The sequence below is a fragment of the Macrotis lagotis genome, chromosome X (assembly GCF_037893015.1).
Source record: "Macrotis lagotis isolate mMagLag1 chromosome X, bilby.v1.9.chrom.fasta, whole genome shotgun sequence".
NCBI classification, from domain to species: domain Eukaryota; kingdom Metazoa; phylum Chordata; class Mammalia; order Peramelemorphia; family Peramelidae; genus Macrotis; species Macrotis lagotis.
The window spans coordinates 352500255-352520963 of NC_133666.1; the positions used below are offsets into that span (position 1 = coordinate 352500255).

Here is a 20709-nt window from a genome sequence, read left to right on the forward strand (position 1 = left end):
TCCTAATTGAGTTGTTCTGGCTTGTTTCTTTTTTGTTTGTTTGTGCAAGACAATGGGGTAAGTGACTTGCCCAAGGTCACACAGCTACATAATTATTAAGTGTCTGAGGTCAAATTTGAACTCAGGTCCACCTGACTCCAGGGCCAGTACTCTATCTACTGTGCCACCTAGCTGCCCCTTGGCTTGTTTTTTAAAGAGCAACTAATGTAAGTCTTTTTTTCTTTTTTCCTTAGCAGAAATATCGCATCACTTCTTTTTTTAACCTCTAATTTCTGGTCCAACTTTTTAAAATAATTTTTTAACTGATATTTTTTTGTTTTTTTTTACATTGCCTTAATTTTCCCCCATCCCAAGGAACCATCCAAATAACAAAGCATTTTATTAAATAAAAAGGAGGAAAAAATATCAAAGCTATATATAGTTCATCAAGAAAACAAACAAAATCAATTTGACAATGTATGTAGTCTTCTTTCACACTCATAAATATCCCTTCCAAAAACACACATATACCAAAAAGCCATCTTTGCAAAGAAGGGGGGAGTTTTCTTCTCATAATTTCTTCTATTTTTTCTTTAATTATAATTTTGCAACATTTCATTTTCTTTCTCTTTTTTTCTATTTTCACAGTTAAATCATTTTGTATGTTGTTTTCTTGGCTCTGTTTACTTGACTTTGTGTAAGTATTTGTGTGAGCCTTTCCATGCTTCTTTCTAGTCACCATATCTGTCATTACTTACTGGCTCTATCACCTTTCATTATATTCATGTGTCACAATTTTTGAAGTCATGGATTAACTTCTTATTTTGAGTCATGCAAGAGAAAGGAGACTTCAGAGTCCTGATAATTAATCAGTTGGATCAATTACAAATAATGATGGTACAGGTTGAATGGTCTCCTACTTATACCACTTAATGTGACATTTCACTGTCTATTAAAAAAAGACTCAAATTTAACCATTAGTAACTTTAAGTCATTCACATTTTGAATTTTATATTTGTCACATGAAAGCATTTAGAAAATGCCCCTTCATTACCAGAGAAAGTTTTTAATTTTAGGTTTCAAATTAATTTAGTCAATGGTTCCAAAAATCACCAATCCTACCACTTCCTACTTGGGCTACTAAAACTTGTCATAGAAGATTAGGTAAGAGTGGTAGTGCTTCCAAGGAGATCCCAATTAAGGTTACAATGACAGTGTATGACAATAAGTATACCCAAAATGTTGTGTTTAAAATAAGCATTAAGAAACAAAAACCAAGTGGCCTTTGAGAAACATTTAAAACCCTTTCGGGATGGTGATCCAAACTGCATTTTAGGGATCAGCCCTCTAAATAATCAAATCTACTATTTCAGGTACTGGGTTGGATTCGCAATGGAGAATCTATGTTAAATGCTGGACTCATCACAGCCAGCTCATTGCAAGAGGCTGAACAGCTCCAGCGAGAACACGAGCAGTTCCAGCATGCCATTGAGGTAAGAATTCTGAGCAAACATCTTTTTACCATTAATTAGCTTATCCCTCATTAGTTTTGTTTATTACAGAAAGAAGTCGTAATTTTTTTTTTATTTCTGATGATCTGTACCTGCTTCAGCATTCATAAAATATGATCAGAGTAATGACCATGAGTATGTCAGCTATTTATGGTGTCAGGAGAACACATGAATGAAATTAGAGACCGTCATCTTCTTATGACCCATGTCATAAGAAGATGGTATCTTTTTTTGCTATCTTTTACAAATATTGTGATTTTTAAGTTTAGTAGCATAAAATCATATTTATAATCATTTGAATTTACACATATTACTTAAATCTACTAGTTTTAAAAATATAAATGTAATTAATTAAAATGAAAATTTCTTTTCCAAAGAAGCACCATTTATCCCAGTTCAATTAACCAATGTAACAAAACTGTAATAAAATAGAATTTGTATTGGTTTCACATAACAACTAAATTTTGCAATAACCAGCTGACAGCTGGTTACTGAAAAATTAAATTTTTTGGTTGGAATCTATAATTTCACTAGCTATTGGAAACATAGTATAGGAACTTTTACAAATGCAGAACAACAGCTCATCTGTAACTTAGTGTTTGAGAGGTGTCTGGGGGAAGTAGAAGGATGACTCTCCTTGAACTGAAGGTTACTTGACACCAGTTCCTAAGCTTTTCATTATTCTTGGCTGGTTTAAAGGGGGAAAAAAATAATCCTTTCTTTTCCTGAAGTAGAATCATTTTATCATCCTTTCATTTGCTAGTGTGAGCTTCATGCCATTGCTCTGGTCCATCCATTGGTAATATCAAATATGCTATATCTTCCACAAGGAGAGCACAATACATTTCCCCACAAGGAAAGAAATACTGGTAGTTGACCTAAGGAAAGGCACAGGCCTGTATGAAATAGATGAATTTACAAATTCAAATGAAATTTCCCAGAGAGTTTATTTCATATATTTTTAGTTTTATTAAAGTCTTTAATTCTATTCCTGACTCCCTAGCTTTTTTGAAATTATGAGTTCCCTCAATTTCTCTCTCTCTACTTCAGCCTTTATATTTATTATCAGTCAGTCCCACTTTTTTTGTGTGATCCTGGTAAAGTCACTAGAGCATCTCTCACTGCTCTGGGCAAAAACAAAAGATACATAGATGGTACTATTCTTTATTGGAAGAAGTTTCTCAGGAGCTCTAGCAAAATCACAGATGCATTTCCTGTGCTGCTCATATCCATTCACAGTTTTCCTTTGACATCTCAAACTTACTTCCAAGGATAAGTATAAAGGAATTATGAGGCTTGGTTTTTTGTTTTTTCTTTTATTAAACTTTTGAGATTTTAAGAAATAAATTTGGAATGAAACTCCCAAAGACCACAATTTGTATTGGACTTCAAATTGAAGTTTCATGTTCGTTTGGGTTTTTTAATAACTTATATTTTTGTTTGAAATAATTAAAATTAAGATCCATATTTCAATCACTTTCCCCTTTCTCCACTTATTATTTCTTGAAGACTAACATGGAAATGAGATCAAGGAATAAGCAATTCAGAATATAGCTGTTGCTTTTTGAAATATTGTCTCTATCTCCCAAACTCTCCTGTTTTTTTTTTTGTCAAGTCCTGCAGCACACAATAGTTAAATCATAGGATGAGTATAGAAGCTAAAACAAAAGTACTTTCTATCAAACTTCCATGAATTTCTTTTACAAGTATTCTAATATTGTTGGGGATTTGCATTCAGAGAAAGAATTAGCCTTTCATAATTATGTTCATTCAGAAGATGGAGAGCAACAAAACAATCAGAGCCTATGTCAACTCTCTTCCAATACATGAGCAGGACCCCTTGTTGGGAAGTGGTTTCATTGTTATTTTTCCCTTCTTTTTCTTAACCAGAAGACACATCAGAGTGCCCTGCAGGTTCAACAGAAGGCAGAAGCTATGCTTCAAGCCAACCACTACGACATGGACATGATCAGGGACTGTGCCGAGAAAGTGGCCTCTCATTGGCAGCAGCTAATGCTGAAGATGGAGGACCGTCTTAAGCTGGTCAATGCCTCGGTTGCCTTTTATAAAACGTCAGAACAGGTAGAAAAACTTGTTCTAACTTATGCATGCTTTTTTATTTGTAGATTTATTTAATTAAAGATCCTTTTAATTAAATAATTTGCTCATTAGGAGCTGACTTTAAAAATGCTGGTTCTTTAAGCAATTTCTATTTAAAACACCGCCTGTCTAGCTACTAAGGGATGCTGAGAATGACTGATAAGAGACCTCTCTTGTTTCAAACCTACAGCTAACATGTAATAGTGACAAATGTGGACTTTTTAGATTTTGGCTACCATCGGTCTCGCATTTTATCCTCTACTACCTCGGGTGATATGTTCTCTCTCTTGTTTTTTAATTCCTACAATGGTGCCAGCCTGGTGTTCTCCTCATTAAGAAGATCAGGCTCTGGTCATCTTGCCAAATTGAAAACCGTTGCTGCTACATTTATCAGAGTAGTGCGACATTCTGAATGATGTATCCGGGCCTTATTCTCTGGTGCTCTGCAGGTGTGTAGTGTCTTAGAAAGCCTGGAACAGGAATACAAGAGAGAAGAAGACTGGTGCGGAGGAGCTGACAAACTGGGTCCCAACTCCGAGACAGACCACGTAACCCCAATGATTAGCAAACACCTGGAACAAAAGGAAGCATTCCTGAAGGTATTTTTGTTTTTTTAAGTTTATGTTTTTCTTGGCCTTGCCTTCCCTCAAGGTTTTGCACATAGACTATTGTGAGGAATGTTTTATAAATTACAAAGGACTTTAAAGATGAAAACTCTTTTGTCTATTGTAAAAGTGCAGTGATTTTTGGTTCAGTTAAAAAATCATGTTCTATCGGTAGGTATACATTAGCACCCAATCAAGAGAATTGTGATTAATTCTTTGTAAACTACACCTAGTGGACAGAGAGCAGTGGATGAATGTGTGATCTCTTCAAGGGAGATTACTCTTAAAGCCTCACAGAATTTTTATCATTTGGTAAAAGCCCTTCAGGTGATGAGAGACAAATATCTCAGTGGATAGAGTGCTGGAGTCAGGAAGATCTGAGTTCAGCTTCAGATACTTTGTGAGCTGAGCAAGTGACTTGAGACTTTCCTGGGTTAGCTGGGTGGCTCAGTGAATAAAACACTAGGCTTGAAGTTAGAAAGACCCGAGTTCAACTCTGGCTTCAGACACTTACTAGCCCTGTGATGCTGGGCACATCACTTGACTCTTGGTTTTGTCAAGAGTTTTTCCTCATCTGTAAAATGAGCTGGAAAAATAAATGCCAAAACACTCCAGTCTTTCTGCCAAGAAAACCCCATAAGATAACATAAAGAATTGGACACAACTGAACAACAAGCTTGTCATATTAATATCAATGAGTTGTGAGTGAAAGAAGAAAAACCTTGAATTTTGGTTGACTATCATTCTTTAAAACTGCCCTCCCCATTTATTAATGATCTTTCCTCTCTTAGATTTCAAATGGCACTGAGTTTCTTAGCATGCTTCTTTTTTATGTAATTATGTTATATTTGTGTCACAGTCATCAGATGAGGTTTTTCAGTTCAAGGAGGGAAGGTTATATGGTTTTTTATATCGTCAATGCCTAGAGCAGTGTTCCTCAAACAATAGGCACTTAATGTTTGTTGAATTGAATTTTCTTGGGTTATCTTCATTTCCTCATGAGTTTTCTATCTATGACTGAACCTTGTATAAGAGTTATGTTCCTGGGGCAGCTAGGTGGTATAGTAGATAGAGCACCGGCCCTGGAGTCAGGAGGATCTGAGTTCAAATGTGGCCTCAGACACTTAATAATTACCTAGCTGTGTGATCGTGGGCAGATCACTTAACCCCATTGCCTTGCAAAAAAAGGAGAAAAAGTTATGCTCCTACTGTTTTTATAGCATGACAGACTTTTTATTAAGTTCCTACTGTGTACAGATAATTGTATTAGCCACAAGGGAAGATGTGAAATTTAGAGACATTATTTTTTCCTACATGGAGTCTATGGGTGGGTTATAAAGAAATGTGCACTATGTGATCTAAGGATCATTAGTAATAGGAATGAACAGGGAGGACTACATGAAGAGACAGTAGCTTTTAAGTTGGAATTTAAAGGATGAATGGAAAATAAATCACCCAAAGCAATTATTAAACATATTATATATGTATTGTGCTAAACTCAGGGGAAACAAAAGAAATACTAAATCAGTCCCTGTCCTCAAAGAGGAAGGGAGGGAATTCTGGTCCTGGGGAAGAGCCTTAGCAAAACATAGAGGCTTTAATTATGTTACAGTGTGTATACATTCAGTTCTAACTTGCCTCAGAGCTTTTAGTCTCTTGGAAATGTTTTTCTCTCAGATGGCTACTACTTCATTATTGAGGAATGAGTCTTAAAGGCTTCAGATTGGGAGGCAAAAAGACTATCACTCCACAGTTCTCTAGGAGGTCATTGTCCCAGACAACCTTTGTTCTCAGAGTAGGGGAGCCGGGCCATTGACTAGAGGGGAAAAGGTAAAATCTCATATAGCAAAATGCATTTAGCTTAAAATAGCTTTCCTGATGATGAAGTTTTGTTACACATAAAAAAAAAAAATGATGTTTACTACAAGAAATTTCCCAGGCCATAATGCATATATAAGTAACAGAGTGACCTAGGTGGCAGGGTGGATAGAGCACTGGCCTTGGAGTCAGGAGGAGAGGAGTTCAGATCCAGCCTTAGATACTTGTCATTCCCAAGCTGTAGGACCTTTGACAAGTCATTTAACCCTGTTTGCCCCACATCTAGGTCCCTCTCCAGTGATCTTGATCCATATTTGGATGCTCTAGATGACTCTGGAGGAGGAAAATGAGGCTGGTGACTTAATACAGCACTCCCCTCACTCAAATCTAATTCATATGTTTGTAATAGCATCCTTGATGTCATGGTCTTCTTCAAAAATGAAGGACAAACATCATCATTATCTGAATTAAAAAAACATCTTTTGACTTTGAAGTAGCTAGCTTTTCAGCATCTCTTAGAAATTTGCATTGACAGGGATTAAAAATTTAGAAATGTTCTATGAGAGAAATATATATTAAAACATATTCTATACCATGATAACACAATTCTGGCATTACTCTGGAGTCGGGTTAGCATGGATGGTGTAAAGAAGGGCTAGATTCAGATCTTACTTCTGATCTTAGCCCTAAGGCCATGGAAAAAACATTTTTTACTTTATCACTTCCTTAGACAACTCTCTGGGCTTAAGTTGCTGATGATCCCTTGGTCTGCCTTTTACGAAAAATTTCTACCCTAGGGGTTCCTAATATCCAAGGAAATCACAGATACCAATCAAAATTTTAAAAAATTTTCTGTTAACTGGTTAAGCAAAAAAGTTAATTGTATGTGATACCAGTATAAATTCATTTTTCTATTGCAGTTTTGTTGCATTGGCTCTTAAGTGAGCTAGGCTAATTGGTGTTTATTTGGAAAAGAAATTTTCATTGAAATGAGATCCTATCGGTGTATTTTTAAAACTAGTACATGTGATAGTAGCTTCAAATTCTTTAGTTTATGCAAAGATTTATATAACAGTAAAATCAATAAGATGATGTTGTCTTTGTATTCATATGAAAAGCTCTATAATATACCAGAACTCACAGACCATGTGTTATTTCATAGGCTTGCACACTTGCTCGAAGGAATGCAGATGTTTTCTTGAAATATCTACACAGAAATAGTGTAAATATGCCAGGGATGGTGACCCACATCAAAGCTCCTGAACAACAAGTGAAAAGTGAGTACCCCAGGGAACACCCCCTTCATACATTAGCACTACTGATTAAATCTATATTTGCCTAACCTACTCTTTGAACCCAAGCCAGGAACGACTCTAGAAATGGAGTTAGGCCCTATTTTCTGAGCCTAAACAGGGAAAGATGCTTAAAAAATTGCATTTTAATTTCTTATTTTGGGGAAACTTTTAAAAAACCATTTTAATTTCCTATTCATTCAGATCTCTTTTCAGTCAGTCAAGTATTTAAGTACCTATTTGTAGAATCTTTTCTTTTATGTTTATGTTTATATTTCAGACATAGATAATTTTAAGTTATGCAGGGACCCTACCTTCAAGAAAGTTAACTTTTCTTTCATTTTTAAAAAATTAAGTACAATTTGATTTGTCTTTTTCTTGTGTCATATTTCTAATCTTATCACAACCCCTGTGTGTTAAGTAGAAGGCAAATAACAGGACATTATGCACAAAATAAATTCATTAGAACTAATGAGCCATAGCAGAGTGAAAACAGATAAAATAAAAATAACAGCATAGAAACAATCTGAGCTTTGAACTGGGATTGCTTTAAAGACTATAAACCATATTCACAATATATAAAAGCTATTATAAAGTGATAGTTATGAAAAAGATGCACAGTAATGCCTTAACTAGCCTTGTAAAAATTAAAAATTACATGGAAAGATAGGCCATGTAAATTCAAAGAAATTATCATAAACCTACCATTTCGAATATATATGGTAAATATGAGAGTCAGGATCATATAATAGAATGAGAGCTAACCCTGAACCCAGAAAGACCTGGGTTCAGGTGCTGGTTTTAATACCTAATATCTGTGTTTTAATACCTAAGTCCTTTTCTTGAGAGAAAGGCACAACATTTTGTCTTTCTTTTTATCCTGACAGCATAGTAATACCTAGAAAATTAAAAATGCTTAACAACTTACTTTTCAGTGCTCTAAGTAACTCTTTAGATTATAAATTTGATAGAAGGAGCTTATTTGCATTGGTAAAGGGTCTTTCTTCACTTGGGAGATATAAAAAAAATCTCAGGACCATTCCCTAATGTGTCCCTTACATCTAAGCGAGTTTTTTGTTTTTTTTTTTTGTTTTTTATTTTAATCATGAAGTTAATTAAACAGTTTGTTACAGGTAGAATCACAATTCAAATTGTACCCATTATTTTAATTTGAAATTCATGAATTGGACCCTTTTCATTTGAAGTCCTCCTCTACTTGACCTGAAAGAGTTTAGTCATCATTCAGTCTGGATTATCACAATCACATTTTATATAAGATAATAAATTGAGAGTACTGAAGCTCACTATACTTTTAGTGAGAATAGAGAAAGAAAAAAATGGAATTTTAGGTTTTCTCTCTCTGGTTGCAGAATTTGCATGTCTTCAAGATAAAATGGAAAAGATTTTATAATTCATGCTTATTGAAGCATGCCATAAGAGTAGCTGGCATAATACAACATTAGTCCTGGAGCCAGGAAGATATGAGTTCAAAGCCAGCCTCAAACAAGCCATTGTGGTCCTGGGCAAGTCACTTAAGCTCTATTTGCCTTGATGTCCTCAACTGTAAAATGGGCATAATAGGTATTATTAACCTTCCCAAAAGAATTGTTGGGAAAATCAAATGAAATAAAATTTGTAAAGTACTTTAGGAGGGTTCACAGCATCAAGCAGGTGGTATAGAAATGCTTATTCCTTTCTTTTGTTCCACTTGAAGACAGTAAATGATTTTTTTCTTCTTATTTAAAATGGAAATACTAAAGGTTGACTTGTGTTTATCTTTTCAGATATTTTGAATGAACTCTTCCAACGGGAGAACAGGGTATTGCACTACTGGACCATGAGAAAGAGAAGATTAGACCAGTGCCAGCAGTATGTGGTTTTTGAAAGAAGTGCCAAACAGGTCAGACGTGATGCCAGAATGCATATTAACTCTGTAGCCTAGGGCTTCTCATATGCCTTCATCTTCCACATACACTTTTCCCCTCAAAGCAGATTTTAAACATTTATCTATGCTATATCAGAATCTCAACTCAGCAAACTGGATTCAGGAGCCATGAATTCTTGAGATGTAGTTCAGACTTTATTAATCATGTGTCCTGCCCTTCAACCCAAAATGTCACTGAAATTCACTCTACCTGTTTTTGAGATTTGTGAATAGACAGATATAGAGATGGTGAGATTTGAGATTGGTATAATTAGTGAATGGTTTATAGGGAGTATTATGTACTTCAGGGAATACATAATCTCACTGGTGCGGATACTCCCTCCATTGCTGTGGATTACAACCTATCCATGTACTCTCAGATACATTGCACAATTAGTCCACTATTAAGCCTATCCCTTTCATACTATAGACCTTCCTTCAGATCAAGGGTTCTTAACTTGGAGTCCACAGACCCCCAAGCAGTCCACAGATGGATTTCAGGAGTCTGTGAATTTGAAAAGAAAAAAAAAATCTTTATTTTAACCTAACTTCTAACTGAAATTTATCATTTCCATACAATTAAATATAGGCAACAAATTTTATTCTGAGAAGGGATCCATAGACTTCACCTTGACTGCAAGAGAGAACCATGGCAGAAAAAAAAAGATTTAAGAACTAGCTTTTCAACATTTGGATTGTCACACCTTTACCTTTAGCCCTTGTTCTGAGACTGGCCTTTCTCCCTTTCCAAGGATAAATTTTTTACATTGATTTGTTGTTTTTTCAAGTCAAACCTTTGTTATTCAGAAAACCTGAAAACCTAGCAGTATGATTTCCAGACAGCAGTTTCTAGTTATCACAGAAATCTTAAACAATTTAATGGGACTTAAATAGGATGAGAAGTAGATTGTATAACAGAGGTATATATAGTATAATGGAGAGGGTGCAGCCTTTGGAGACAGAAAGACCTGGGTTCAAATTCTAGTCTTGCCACACTAACTCTGTAACACTGGACAATCCATTTACTTTCTACATATTCTAGGCAGCTCTTTAATGATGATGGTGATGATGATGATGATGATGATGATGATAGCATTTATAAAGTACTCTTGGTGTTCAGTCCTTTTCTGCCTTGTCTTTTGACCCCTTTTCAGGGTTTTCTTGAACAAAGATACTGAAATGGTATGCCATTTCCTTTTCCAATTTCCCTTTTTCATTTTAGAGATGAAAAAACCCAGACAAACAGTTAAATAACTTGCCCAGGATCATATAGCTAGTAAGGGTCTGAGGCCAGATTTGAATTCAAGTCTCCCTGATTCCAGGTTGATACTCTTATCTTCTCTACCACCTAGCTGCCCTGTTATAAAACTCTTTAAGGTTTGCAAAGTGTGTTAAAAATATTCTCTCATTATATCCTTACATCAATTCTTGGAAGTAAGTGCAATTATTTCCATTTTACAAATAAAGAACCTGAGATGTAGAAGTTAATTGACTTGCTCGCAGTCGCACAGTTAATTAAATGAGGCTGAATTTGATCTCAGGTCTTTACGATGTCAGATCTAGTGCTCTCTCTGCTATGCTACTTAACTGCCTTAAGACTGAATTGCAGAGAATGTTCAACTAGTGATGACTCTGAGAGTTATCTCATTGGAAGGCCCATATACAGTGAAATTTAGGTCTAGGCCCTTTCCCCATCCTTCTACTTGCTACTGTGGTTTGAGGAAATGGTACTACAACCTGGTTGTTTTTTCCTTGCTGCTACTACTTGTTGCTTACTAGTCCTGCACTCAAGAATTCCTAAGATCTAGCCCCACTTTGGATTCTTCTGAGCATTGTGACTCCAAGCAATTTGTTTAATCTTCATGTGCCTCCCCAGGGCAGAGCTATTAAGTCCTCAGCATGTCTTGCAGACCTGTGCTTGTAGAGGAAACTTGTATGAAAGTCAACTAGTGTGCGACAGAGACAGGGCTTGAACCCAGTATTTTCTTTCTCTGAAGCCTACACACTTAACTGTTATTCCATTTTTGCCTCTACTTAAACTTGTTTACAAATTCAAGATTTATTGTGATAACTAGAAATTGCTGTTGACATTTGTACCCTGATGGAGTTAAAGGTTCTTTTCTCTTACTTCAAGTTTCAACTTCTGAGTCAATTCTTCATTCAGTTTTTTGAGAGCTCATCTCACATCAAGCATATTTACTTCTTTTATGGGTAGCATGAATAACCACAGGTTTGAGAAACAAGCATTCATTATATGCTTATTGTGTGTCTGGAACTTTGCTAAGCTCTGAAGATATAAATAAGAAAAAAGAATGAGTCTGTATCCTCAAGGGACTTAAAAGCTAACTGGGAAGAACAGTACAGCCAAGGAAGCAGAAAGCAGGGAAGGTACCGATTTGGGGGCAGGGAAGAAATGAGGAACTCTTTGAAGCTGAGCATCCTCTTTCAGTGAAGGTTTGGGAGTGCCTGGTCCCATCCTTGAAGCAGAGGGACCAAGGGTGGTGGTGAGGCAGCTTACCAAGGCCAATGGGAACTATTCACGGTGGGGCCAAATGATGAATTTCCTGGGTCATGCTAGAGACAACAGAAAAATCCTACATTAGTTGGATCCAGGTGAGAAATTACCACAATAAACTCCTTTTTATTCACATGTCTGAAAAGTAAAACAGTCAGCTGTTATATTTTTTAAAAGCCACATCATTCTGATGATACAGTAAGAAACATTTAGTATAATTCATGTTTAACACCACAGTATAATCTCAGGAATGTAGTATTGATATATTGTTAACTCAAGAATGATATATTGATCACTGATGGCAGAAAAACTAAGTTTCATTTTAAAGCTATTTTTTTAGAGCATTAGGGATGGTTAACCAAACACCATCTGTGTTAGCTTAAAGAGAAGTGATCTCTGGAACTTTATTAACATTGGCTGTACTTGAGTCTTTGTCCATAATGTCAGTGTCAACATTGTCAATAATAATATTAATCCGTATTGAATCATGATTAAAGGATACTTTCAGCTGCCCTGCTAAATCTTAATTGGGTAATATTTCCATGTCCAAGGTATTTTAATCATATTTCTTTCCATTGATACTTGACATTTTCTATGAATCATTTAAGTAAAACTAGCATTTATATAGTGATTTATGATTTGCAAAGTGCTTTGCAAATATTTTTTCATTTGCCCTCACAATAACATCAGGAGGTAGGTACTATTTTTACAGATGAAGAAACTGAGTCAGACAAGTTAAATGACTTGCTTAGGTTCAAATGTCTGAGGTGTGGTTTGACATCAACTCTTCCTGACTTCAAGTGCACTGATCTATCAACTAGCTACTCTATTATTCTGCTAGGTTGTTTAATAAGTAATAGTTTTATTGAGTAACCATGTACCATCCTCTCCACTGTCTCCTCCCCCAATTCCATAAGATCAGGGAAATGATTGCACAGCTAGAGAGTTAGGCAGGTTGCAGGTCCTTTTGTTAATCCCCTCTTCATGCTGTGTAATATAGGAAGGAAAAATCATTAATTTTATTTTAGAAGGTTGGACAGAGGCAACTACTTTCTTTTTCAAATTAATATATCCCAGTGAGACCAAAACTTTGATAATGTTTTAATATTGAATGTGTGGTATTTTTAATGTGTGGAGAAACTAATCACCTAACACCCATACTTCCCTTTGCACTTACAGAAAGATATTAACCTTTTTTGTTGTACCCTCAAGGCTATGGTTATGAAGGTTTGAAGTTGTTATTATACAAATCACACAGTCATAATTTCATTTTTTGTGATAGAAACCTTTTTGATTATTTTGTTATTGCTTCAGAAACTTTTAGTACATTGAGAAAAGTTTATTAATAAGTAATTACCCGGACAACAAATTCACATGTTAGTAAAGGATAGTCATTTTAGCTTCCATTATAAAACTTTTCCACCTAATTTTTTTTAAACTCTTTTTTTTCTTTATTCTTTTGTGGCAGGCTCTGGAATGGATCCATGATAATGGAGAGTTTTATTTATCTACACACACGTCCACTGGTTCCAGTATACAGCACACTCAAGAACTGTTGAAAGAACATGAGGAGTTTCAGATTACTGCAAAGGTAAATTAAAATTAATAATTCATCTGGATCAGGTCTGATTCTCTTTATTCTTTGTACAATGATCCAAAACAACAAAACTATGGCTAAGTGTTAAACAGAGCTGCAATTTTAAAAACAATGAAATCAGATAAGTTATTTCCATGTTAAGTAGGTTGTTTTATTTATATATACATGATAATATGACAGTTAAATAACATCCAGAGCTTTTTCCTACTTTTCTTTCCTTTCCTTCTTGCTGTTTTCTCATTCCTCTTTTCCTCTTCCTATTGCTGATTTTTTTTCTTCTGTTAGTTGACCTTTTCCTGCTGCTCTTCCTCTTCACTGTTCTCTTCCTTTACTAAAGTGTTTCCTGAGTTCCCATTGTGTATACTGTATCCTACCAAGTGTTAAAACTTTTTATGCACTCATGAAGCCACTTTGCTTGTGCTCTTCCTGTCCTGTCTTTAGTTGTACAACAGGACTACACTGTCCCAATGGCACTATTCCATTTACTACAGATCTGCAAAGTTTATAAGTTTTTAGATTACCTAAAGCTGTTTGTAAGTTCATAAAATAAATCCTTATTAGCTTTTTAGAATTTTAAAGCATTATCTAAATGTGTGTTTTTGCTATCATTTGAATTATTATTCATCTTATTTGTTTATGATATAATAAATCTATGGTCAAGGGTGGTTAGTTTGTTTTGTTAATTTGTGTATCTGTGTCCCTTGAGACAGTGGAATGATGAAGTAAGAAAAAATCATTCAGTGGAAAGACTTGAGTCTTGTTTGCACCTCTGGAATTATGTGAATCTTCAATTTCCTTTGTAAATTGGGATAATAATATTCACACTACCTACCTACTGGTATGGTTATTGTCTATATCTTTGCTAAAAGAAGAGGAGAGTAGAAAATCACTAGTCGTAAACTAGGGTTTGAGTTTCTACTCTTGTAAACTGTGACACTGATCAGTTCAGTAAATCTGACTGAGTCTCAGTTTCCTTATCTGTAAAGTAGAAATAAATACTTGCACTAATCCCCTTGGAGGATTTTCAAAATCAGATATATTGTCTTTATCATAAAGTATTAATAATTAAAATTCATATGTTCTCTCTCATACACACATACATGCACATACATATCCGTTTTAACTATGTGACTAAATTTTAAAAACATATCCAATCTTATAACTCAGATCAGCATATCCTCTTCAGAGCTGTCTGTCACCTTGAGAGGCCACAAAGGTTTTCTAATAGTTGCTCAGAACATTCTGGAGTTTCATGTTATCATAGCCCTGTCATTTCACAAATGATAGAAGTGGAGTCCAGGAGAGGTTAAATGATGTTCTAAAGTTCACACAGCTAGTAAGTGATAGATTGATTCTTCTTTTGTGTTTGCTTGCCACGCTCTTTTTTTTGAATAGCCTCAATTTTGATTGGTCTTAATGATTTGACGGTCAATTTGATTTTCAAAAAAAGCCAAAAGCTTTTATGAGTCAAATCTGCACAATAAAATGATTGATTCATTATGATGATGCCAATAATGAAGTTGGCATTCCTAGGTGGCTTGTATTTATAAGTGATTCTGAAGGCAAATCCCAAATAGAGGGTTTCTCCCTGAATAGCTATCAGAAAATTACTTTGAAGGATATGAATCATTCTTTTATCTTCAAGACTGTTATCAGTCTCTTTTTTTTAATAAAAGAAAGATTTAATTTATTTTGAATTTTACAATTTTTCCCTAATCTTTTTCCCTCCCTCCACCCCCCACAGAAGACAGTCTGTTAGTCTTTACATTGTTTCCATGGTATACATTGATCTAAGTTGAATGTGATGAGGGAGAAATCATATCCTTAAGGAAGAAAAATAAAGTATGAGAGCAAAATTGCATAATAAGATAACGGGTTTTATTTTTTTTTTTAATTAAAGGTAATAGTCTTTGGTCTTTGTTCAAACTCCACAATTCCTTATCTGGATACAGATGGTATTCTCCATCACAGAAACCCCAAAATTGTGCCTTATTTTTGCACTGGTGGAATGAGCAAGTCCATTAAGGTTGATCATCACCCCCATATTGCTGTTAGGGTGTACAATGTTCTTCTCATCTCACTCAGCATCAGTTCATGCAAATCCTTCCAGGCTTCCCTGAATTCCTATCCCTTCTGGTTTCTAATAGAACAATAGTATTCCATGTCAGTTTTTTTTTTGTAGTTATTCTATTCAAGTCATTCAACAAGCATGTATTCAATAATTCCCTTGTGCCAGTCACTTTGAACTATGTAATGAGTGCTTTATTGAATGAGTTCAGAAGTGAATATGTGTGTTTATATGTGTGCATTTTATGTAGTTTTTTAAAATTAGTTGCACCAAGTAACATATTTTTCTGTTTTATTTATTACCTCTTCTTTGTGTGCTTTGTTTCAAAATCTATATAAAACTGAGTGATAGACACACTATTTGTACCTTTCTTTATATTCGTACTTAGTCCAACTCTGATCTCATTAGTGTTTTAAACTTGCAGAAACCTTAAAAAAAATATTAGCTATACTTTGAATAGCACATTAAGATTTACAAAGTGCTTCTCCCTCAATGACCTTATGAAGTAGGTAATTCAGATATTATCTTCCCCATTTTATAAATGAAAAACTTGAGTTGCAAGCAGACTGAATAAATTATCACATGCTTAAAGTGTTAGAGCAACTAACTTCCTCTCACCAAGTTCAATATTCTTCCCACTGTACTGGGTTGCCCTAAATTATGGTCCCTAAATTTACCCTTTTGCCCTCCTCTAGTTGTAATTATTGGAGACCTAAGGAATAGACATGTTTGTTGTATGCATGTTCTGTTTAAGGGACCGTGAGACAAGGTATCTAAAATATTATTTAGCAGTTGAAATTTTTATTGCCTTGATATACAAAGACTTCTCCCATTTGGTACCTTAAAGATGTTTAAAATGACAGCGGTTTGTCTGCTTTGTACTACTAAGGAACTGATGGAATTTCAAAATATTATGAAAAGAATAATCTTTATCAGTTAATTGTTTCTTGTCTGTCTGCTTTTTTCTTTTCCTTTTAATAAAAAAAATCTGCTTTGTTTTTTATGAATGGGTGTCTTTTACTTGACTGTGTTTCTTATATTGAATGGAGTAATTATGCTGCCATACACTCTGTTGAATCACTTTTTATATAAATTAGTTTCATTTTTTTAGTATATGGAGAAACTTGTACAACTTTGGAAGGATATCAGATTCTTTTATATTTATTTGTTAATCCAATTATCTAGCATTTATAATTTCCATGCTAATGGAATGTAGAATATAAAATTGAGATATGTTCTCTAAACAATGTCTGGACCCCAACTGAAAATCCTTATAGCCTAGAAAATTTTTACCCCATACAAAAGTATTTGATACTTTAGGAACTTTCCTTCTTATGATTAAGGACCAATGTTACAATTCTAGAGTCACAACTTTTGGTCCTCTCCATGTACATATGTGTGTATTATAAATGTTTGTGTGTGTGTGTGTGTGTGTGTGTGTATACATATATTAATGTGAGCTATGCATACAAACATGTGCACAAATGATAAATATCTAAAATAGCATGAATGATTTTTCTTAAATAGACATATTATATCTAAATACATTCACATGAGCTTTCATTGCTCAAGTTATTTGGGAGATGCTTCTTTTGGAATAGCTTTCAGTGCTTGTAGCACATTCTGAAACTTGACTAGACTTATTTGGAACAGTGTTGTGAAACTAAAGTAGAAATGGGTACCACTGAGTTGTAAATATTATGCATCATATTAACTTACTTAGAAATCCACCTATTAATATTATCATTATTTTATTGTACTTTACTTATTTTGTTAAATATTTTCTGATTATATTTTATTCTGGTTTAGTCCATACAAGTTGGATACCTGGATTAGTATATGCACTCTTTGTTTTTGCTTTTATTTTTCATTTGATTATACCCAGCAAGGAAGGAGATTATTAACATTATCTTCTTAATATATTTCATGTTTTTCTGTCATCTTTATTTAAAAATAATTCTACTATTAGAGTAGAAATAATAGCACATAAAAATAGAAAAGTGTTCATTAATGCATTTTATTTGTAGCATTCAGTTTTAAGTCCACAAGTATAAAATATGTTTATCAAATATTTATTGCTTTACCTTGTAGTTATCATATTATTCCAAATATAAGCTGTGCTTTTTCTTCTAAATTATTATATTATATTATATATTGTATATATCATATATATATATATATTATATATTGTATTATAAGACATTAATACTACTTAGTACCTATGGCATAATATAGATCTCTATGGTTTCCCCAAAAATAACATAACCAGTAGCCACAGTTTCTCTTCCAGCCCTACATGTATACTTAAAGAACCTGACCAGTAAAACTTCTCTTCTATGTATCTCTTCTCCTTACTCAGTCCTCTCAGCAGCTGTATATATCACTAGCCCAGGATTATTTTTCTTATGGTATTTCCTTCTGTCTCCTGAATTCCTGACCCTTGACTGTGTGGTAACAGAAGATCCATGGAACCCCATCTACTTCTCCAAAGAGTTTGTACTTTATCCGAAGATTTGGACATTTCACTCATACACACACACACACACACACACACACACACACACACACACACACACACAAATCTCCCTTGGGTCATTGCTTATGTATTTATTGAAAAACAAAGAAGGTAAAGCAGAGGCCTGAAATTTATGTGTTTTGCCACCAGATCTGTTGTTTGCCTATAAAGTGGCATGAAGTAGGATGAGAGGAAAGGACAAGTTGTTTCTAAGATATCCCACTGTGTTAGCTTCCTCTTCATCAGGGAACAACCTAATTTGCTATTATATTTTACTATTCTTTTTTTTTAGAAAGATTTTGTTTATTTTGAGCTTTACAATTTTCCCCCCATTTTTGTTTCCATCCCCCCACCCCACAGAAGGCATTCTGTTAGTCTTTACATTGTTTCCATAGTATACATTGATCTCAGTTGAATGTGATGAAAAGTATAAGAGATAGCAAAATTACATAATAACAGCTTTTTTTTCTAAATTGAAGGTAATAGTCTTTGGTCTTTGTTAAAACTCCACAATTCGTTCTCTGGATACAGATGGTATTCTCCATTGCAGATGGCCCAACATTGTCCCTGGTTATTGCACTGATGGAATGAGCAAGTTCATCAAGTTTGATTGTCATCCCTATGTTGCTGTTAGAGTGTTTTTTTGGTTCTGCTCATCTCAATCAGCATCAGTTCATGTAAATCTTTCCAGGCTTCCCTGAACTCCCATCCCTCCTAGTTTCTAATAGAACAAGTATGCCATGACATAGATATACCATAGTTTGTTAAGCCATTCCCCAATTGAAGGACATTCGTTTAATTTCCAATTCTTTGCCACTACAAACAGGGCTGCTTTGAATGTTTTTGTACAAGTAATATTTCTACACTTTTTCTTAATCTTTTCAGGGTGTAGACCCAGTAGTGGTATTGCTGGATCAAAAGGTATGCTTATTTTTGTTGCCCTTTGGGCATATTTCCAAATTGTTCTACAGAAAGGTTGGATGAGTTCACAGTTTCACCAACAATGCATCAGTGTCCCAGATTTCCCACATCCCTTCCAACATTGGTCATTGTCCTTTCTGGTCATATTGGCCAGCCTGAAAGGTGTGAGGTGGTATCTCAGAGATGCTTTAATTTTATATCTTGCCATTCTTAATCTTCCTCAATTAAATTAAATAATAATTCCCTTAATTAAGTTTTTGTTAAGTGAAGCTTAGTTTTATAAAAAAATAATGTATTTCCTCTCATATAACAATGATTTTTAATTTTATGTAGTCACTATCCACACATTATTGTATATTTACATACCTTTTTCATTTTAAAGAGATCTTAAGTATCAAAACCTGTATTCAGACCAACACAATACACCTTGCATGTGTATTCAATTTATTAGTCTATTAAAATGGAGTATATGCAATGAGCTCTGGGTGCAATAACCAAGTTATATAAATGCATGCATAAAATTCACATCTATAGTACACAGGTATGCAATATAAATATGATAAAATAAATGAAAGTTCTTTGGGGATAGAAATGGCTTCATTTTTGTCTATGTATCTCTGACACTTAGCACAGTATCTTGCTCTTAGTAGACAGCAAATGATTGGGAAATTGAATTGGATTTGGTTAGTATTTTTTCATTTGGTTGATTTCTACTGCCTAGTTCTTCTAACCTGCATCAACTGCTGGATGCATAAGTGGTAATTCATACTTCTTGGTTCTTCCCTATAATAAGTCACTCTGAAGATAGTCTAAGTGTCATTAGAATAATTCATTCAACAATAATTCACTCAGCATTGATTAAATACCCACTGCATACAATATCTTTAACAGAATCACCTCTTTGAGGTATTTGGAGGAAAAAACTTTAGAAGGGGTGAAAAATTTTTTTAGAGATGATTTCTATGCCTTCATTTTTATCTAAAAGGATAAAACATATAGATGATTAATGAATTTTTAAAAATTACAGAATACTGTTATATTAGATGATGGATATTCAAAGAGTTGAGCAATAAATAACTAAATCACATATCGGTAGTACTTATAAGGTTTATAAAACACTTTGCCCTGTGATGTTAGTAATAAAAATATTATCCTCAAAAAAAAAAAGATTTCACAGAAGAGAAACTGAACCTTGAAGAATGGGCAGGAAGTAAAGGGAGTAGAACTAGCAATGGAGAATATTACAGACTTAGGGAAGAAAGGGAGAATAGAAGTGGGAATACCCAGGATGTGTTCAGAGAAGACAGCTAGTTCACTGTGACTGAATTATAGAATGCACACTCTATAAAATTATAAACTGTAGAATGGTTGGAACTCTGTATTAATAGAGAAAATTTTTTCACTAAATGTTTTCATATACTATCCTCTACTCTCATCCTCATCCCACCCATAATAAAATAAACCACCCAAGGAGGAATATGAGATCATTTCCATTTCCCCTATATGCCTCCCCCACACCCTATATTATCTTTTCTTTGAAAGCCAGCAGTATTATATCCACTTTTCTTGCCACTAATCTCCAGGATTTTCTTCCTTATTTTTAGTGACTTGAGCACTTAAGCATAAAGGTCTCTGCCCAATACTCTGCCATTACCCTAAATGACTTTAGTATTTGCATCTTGTTCCTCAATCTCTTCCATTCCTTTAAGTGTCATTTTCATTCTATTTTTCCCACCCACAAGCAGAGCCGTTCTTTGGATCTTTTTTTTTTCCAGATGAACTGAATGCACCTTTCTAACTCTACTTCTTACCCTTCCACCTATGCCTTTAGCCTCATCTGCTTTTTTGCTTGAGTGATACTCTA

The 20709-nt window shown here is 34.4% G+C and overlaps 1 protein-coding gene across 6 annotated transcripts in view; it reads left to right on the forward strand.

The window, feature by feature from the left end:
- The window catches only part of TRIO (trio Rho guanine nucleotide exchange factor), a 600806-nt gene that overhangs the window by 435449 nt on the left and 144648 nt on the right, over window positions 1-20709 (forward strand). For all 6 annotated transcript variants that reach the window (XM_074199605.1, XM_074199606.1, XM_074199601.1 and 3 more), the window contains 6 exons: window positions 1353-1472; window positions 3381-3572; window positions 4040-4189; window positions 7176-7290; window positions 9090-9205; window positions 13213-13335. In XM_074199605.1, coding sequence (XP_074055706.1) covers window positions 1353-1472; window positions 3381-3572; window positions 4040-4189; window positions 7176-7290; window positions 9090-9205; window positions 13213-13335 — 816 coding nt within the window. The remainder of the gene's footprint in view (window positions 1-1352; window positions 1473-3380; window positions 3573-4039; window positions 4190-7175; window positions 7291-9089; window positions 9206-13212; window positions 13336-20709) is intronic.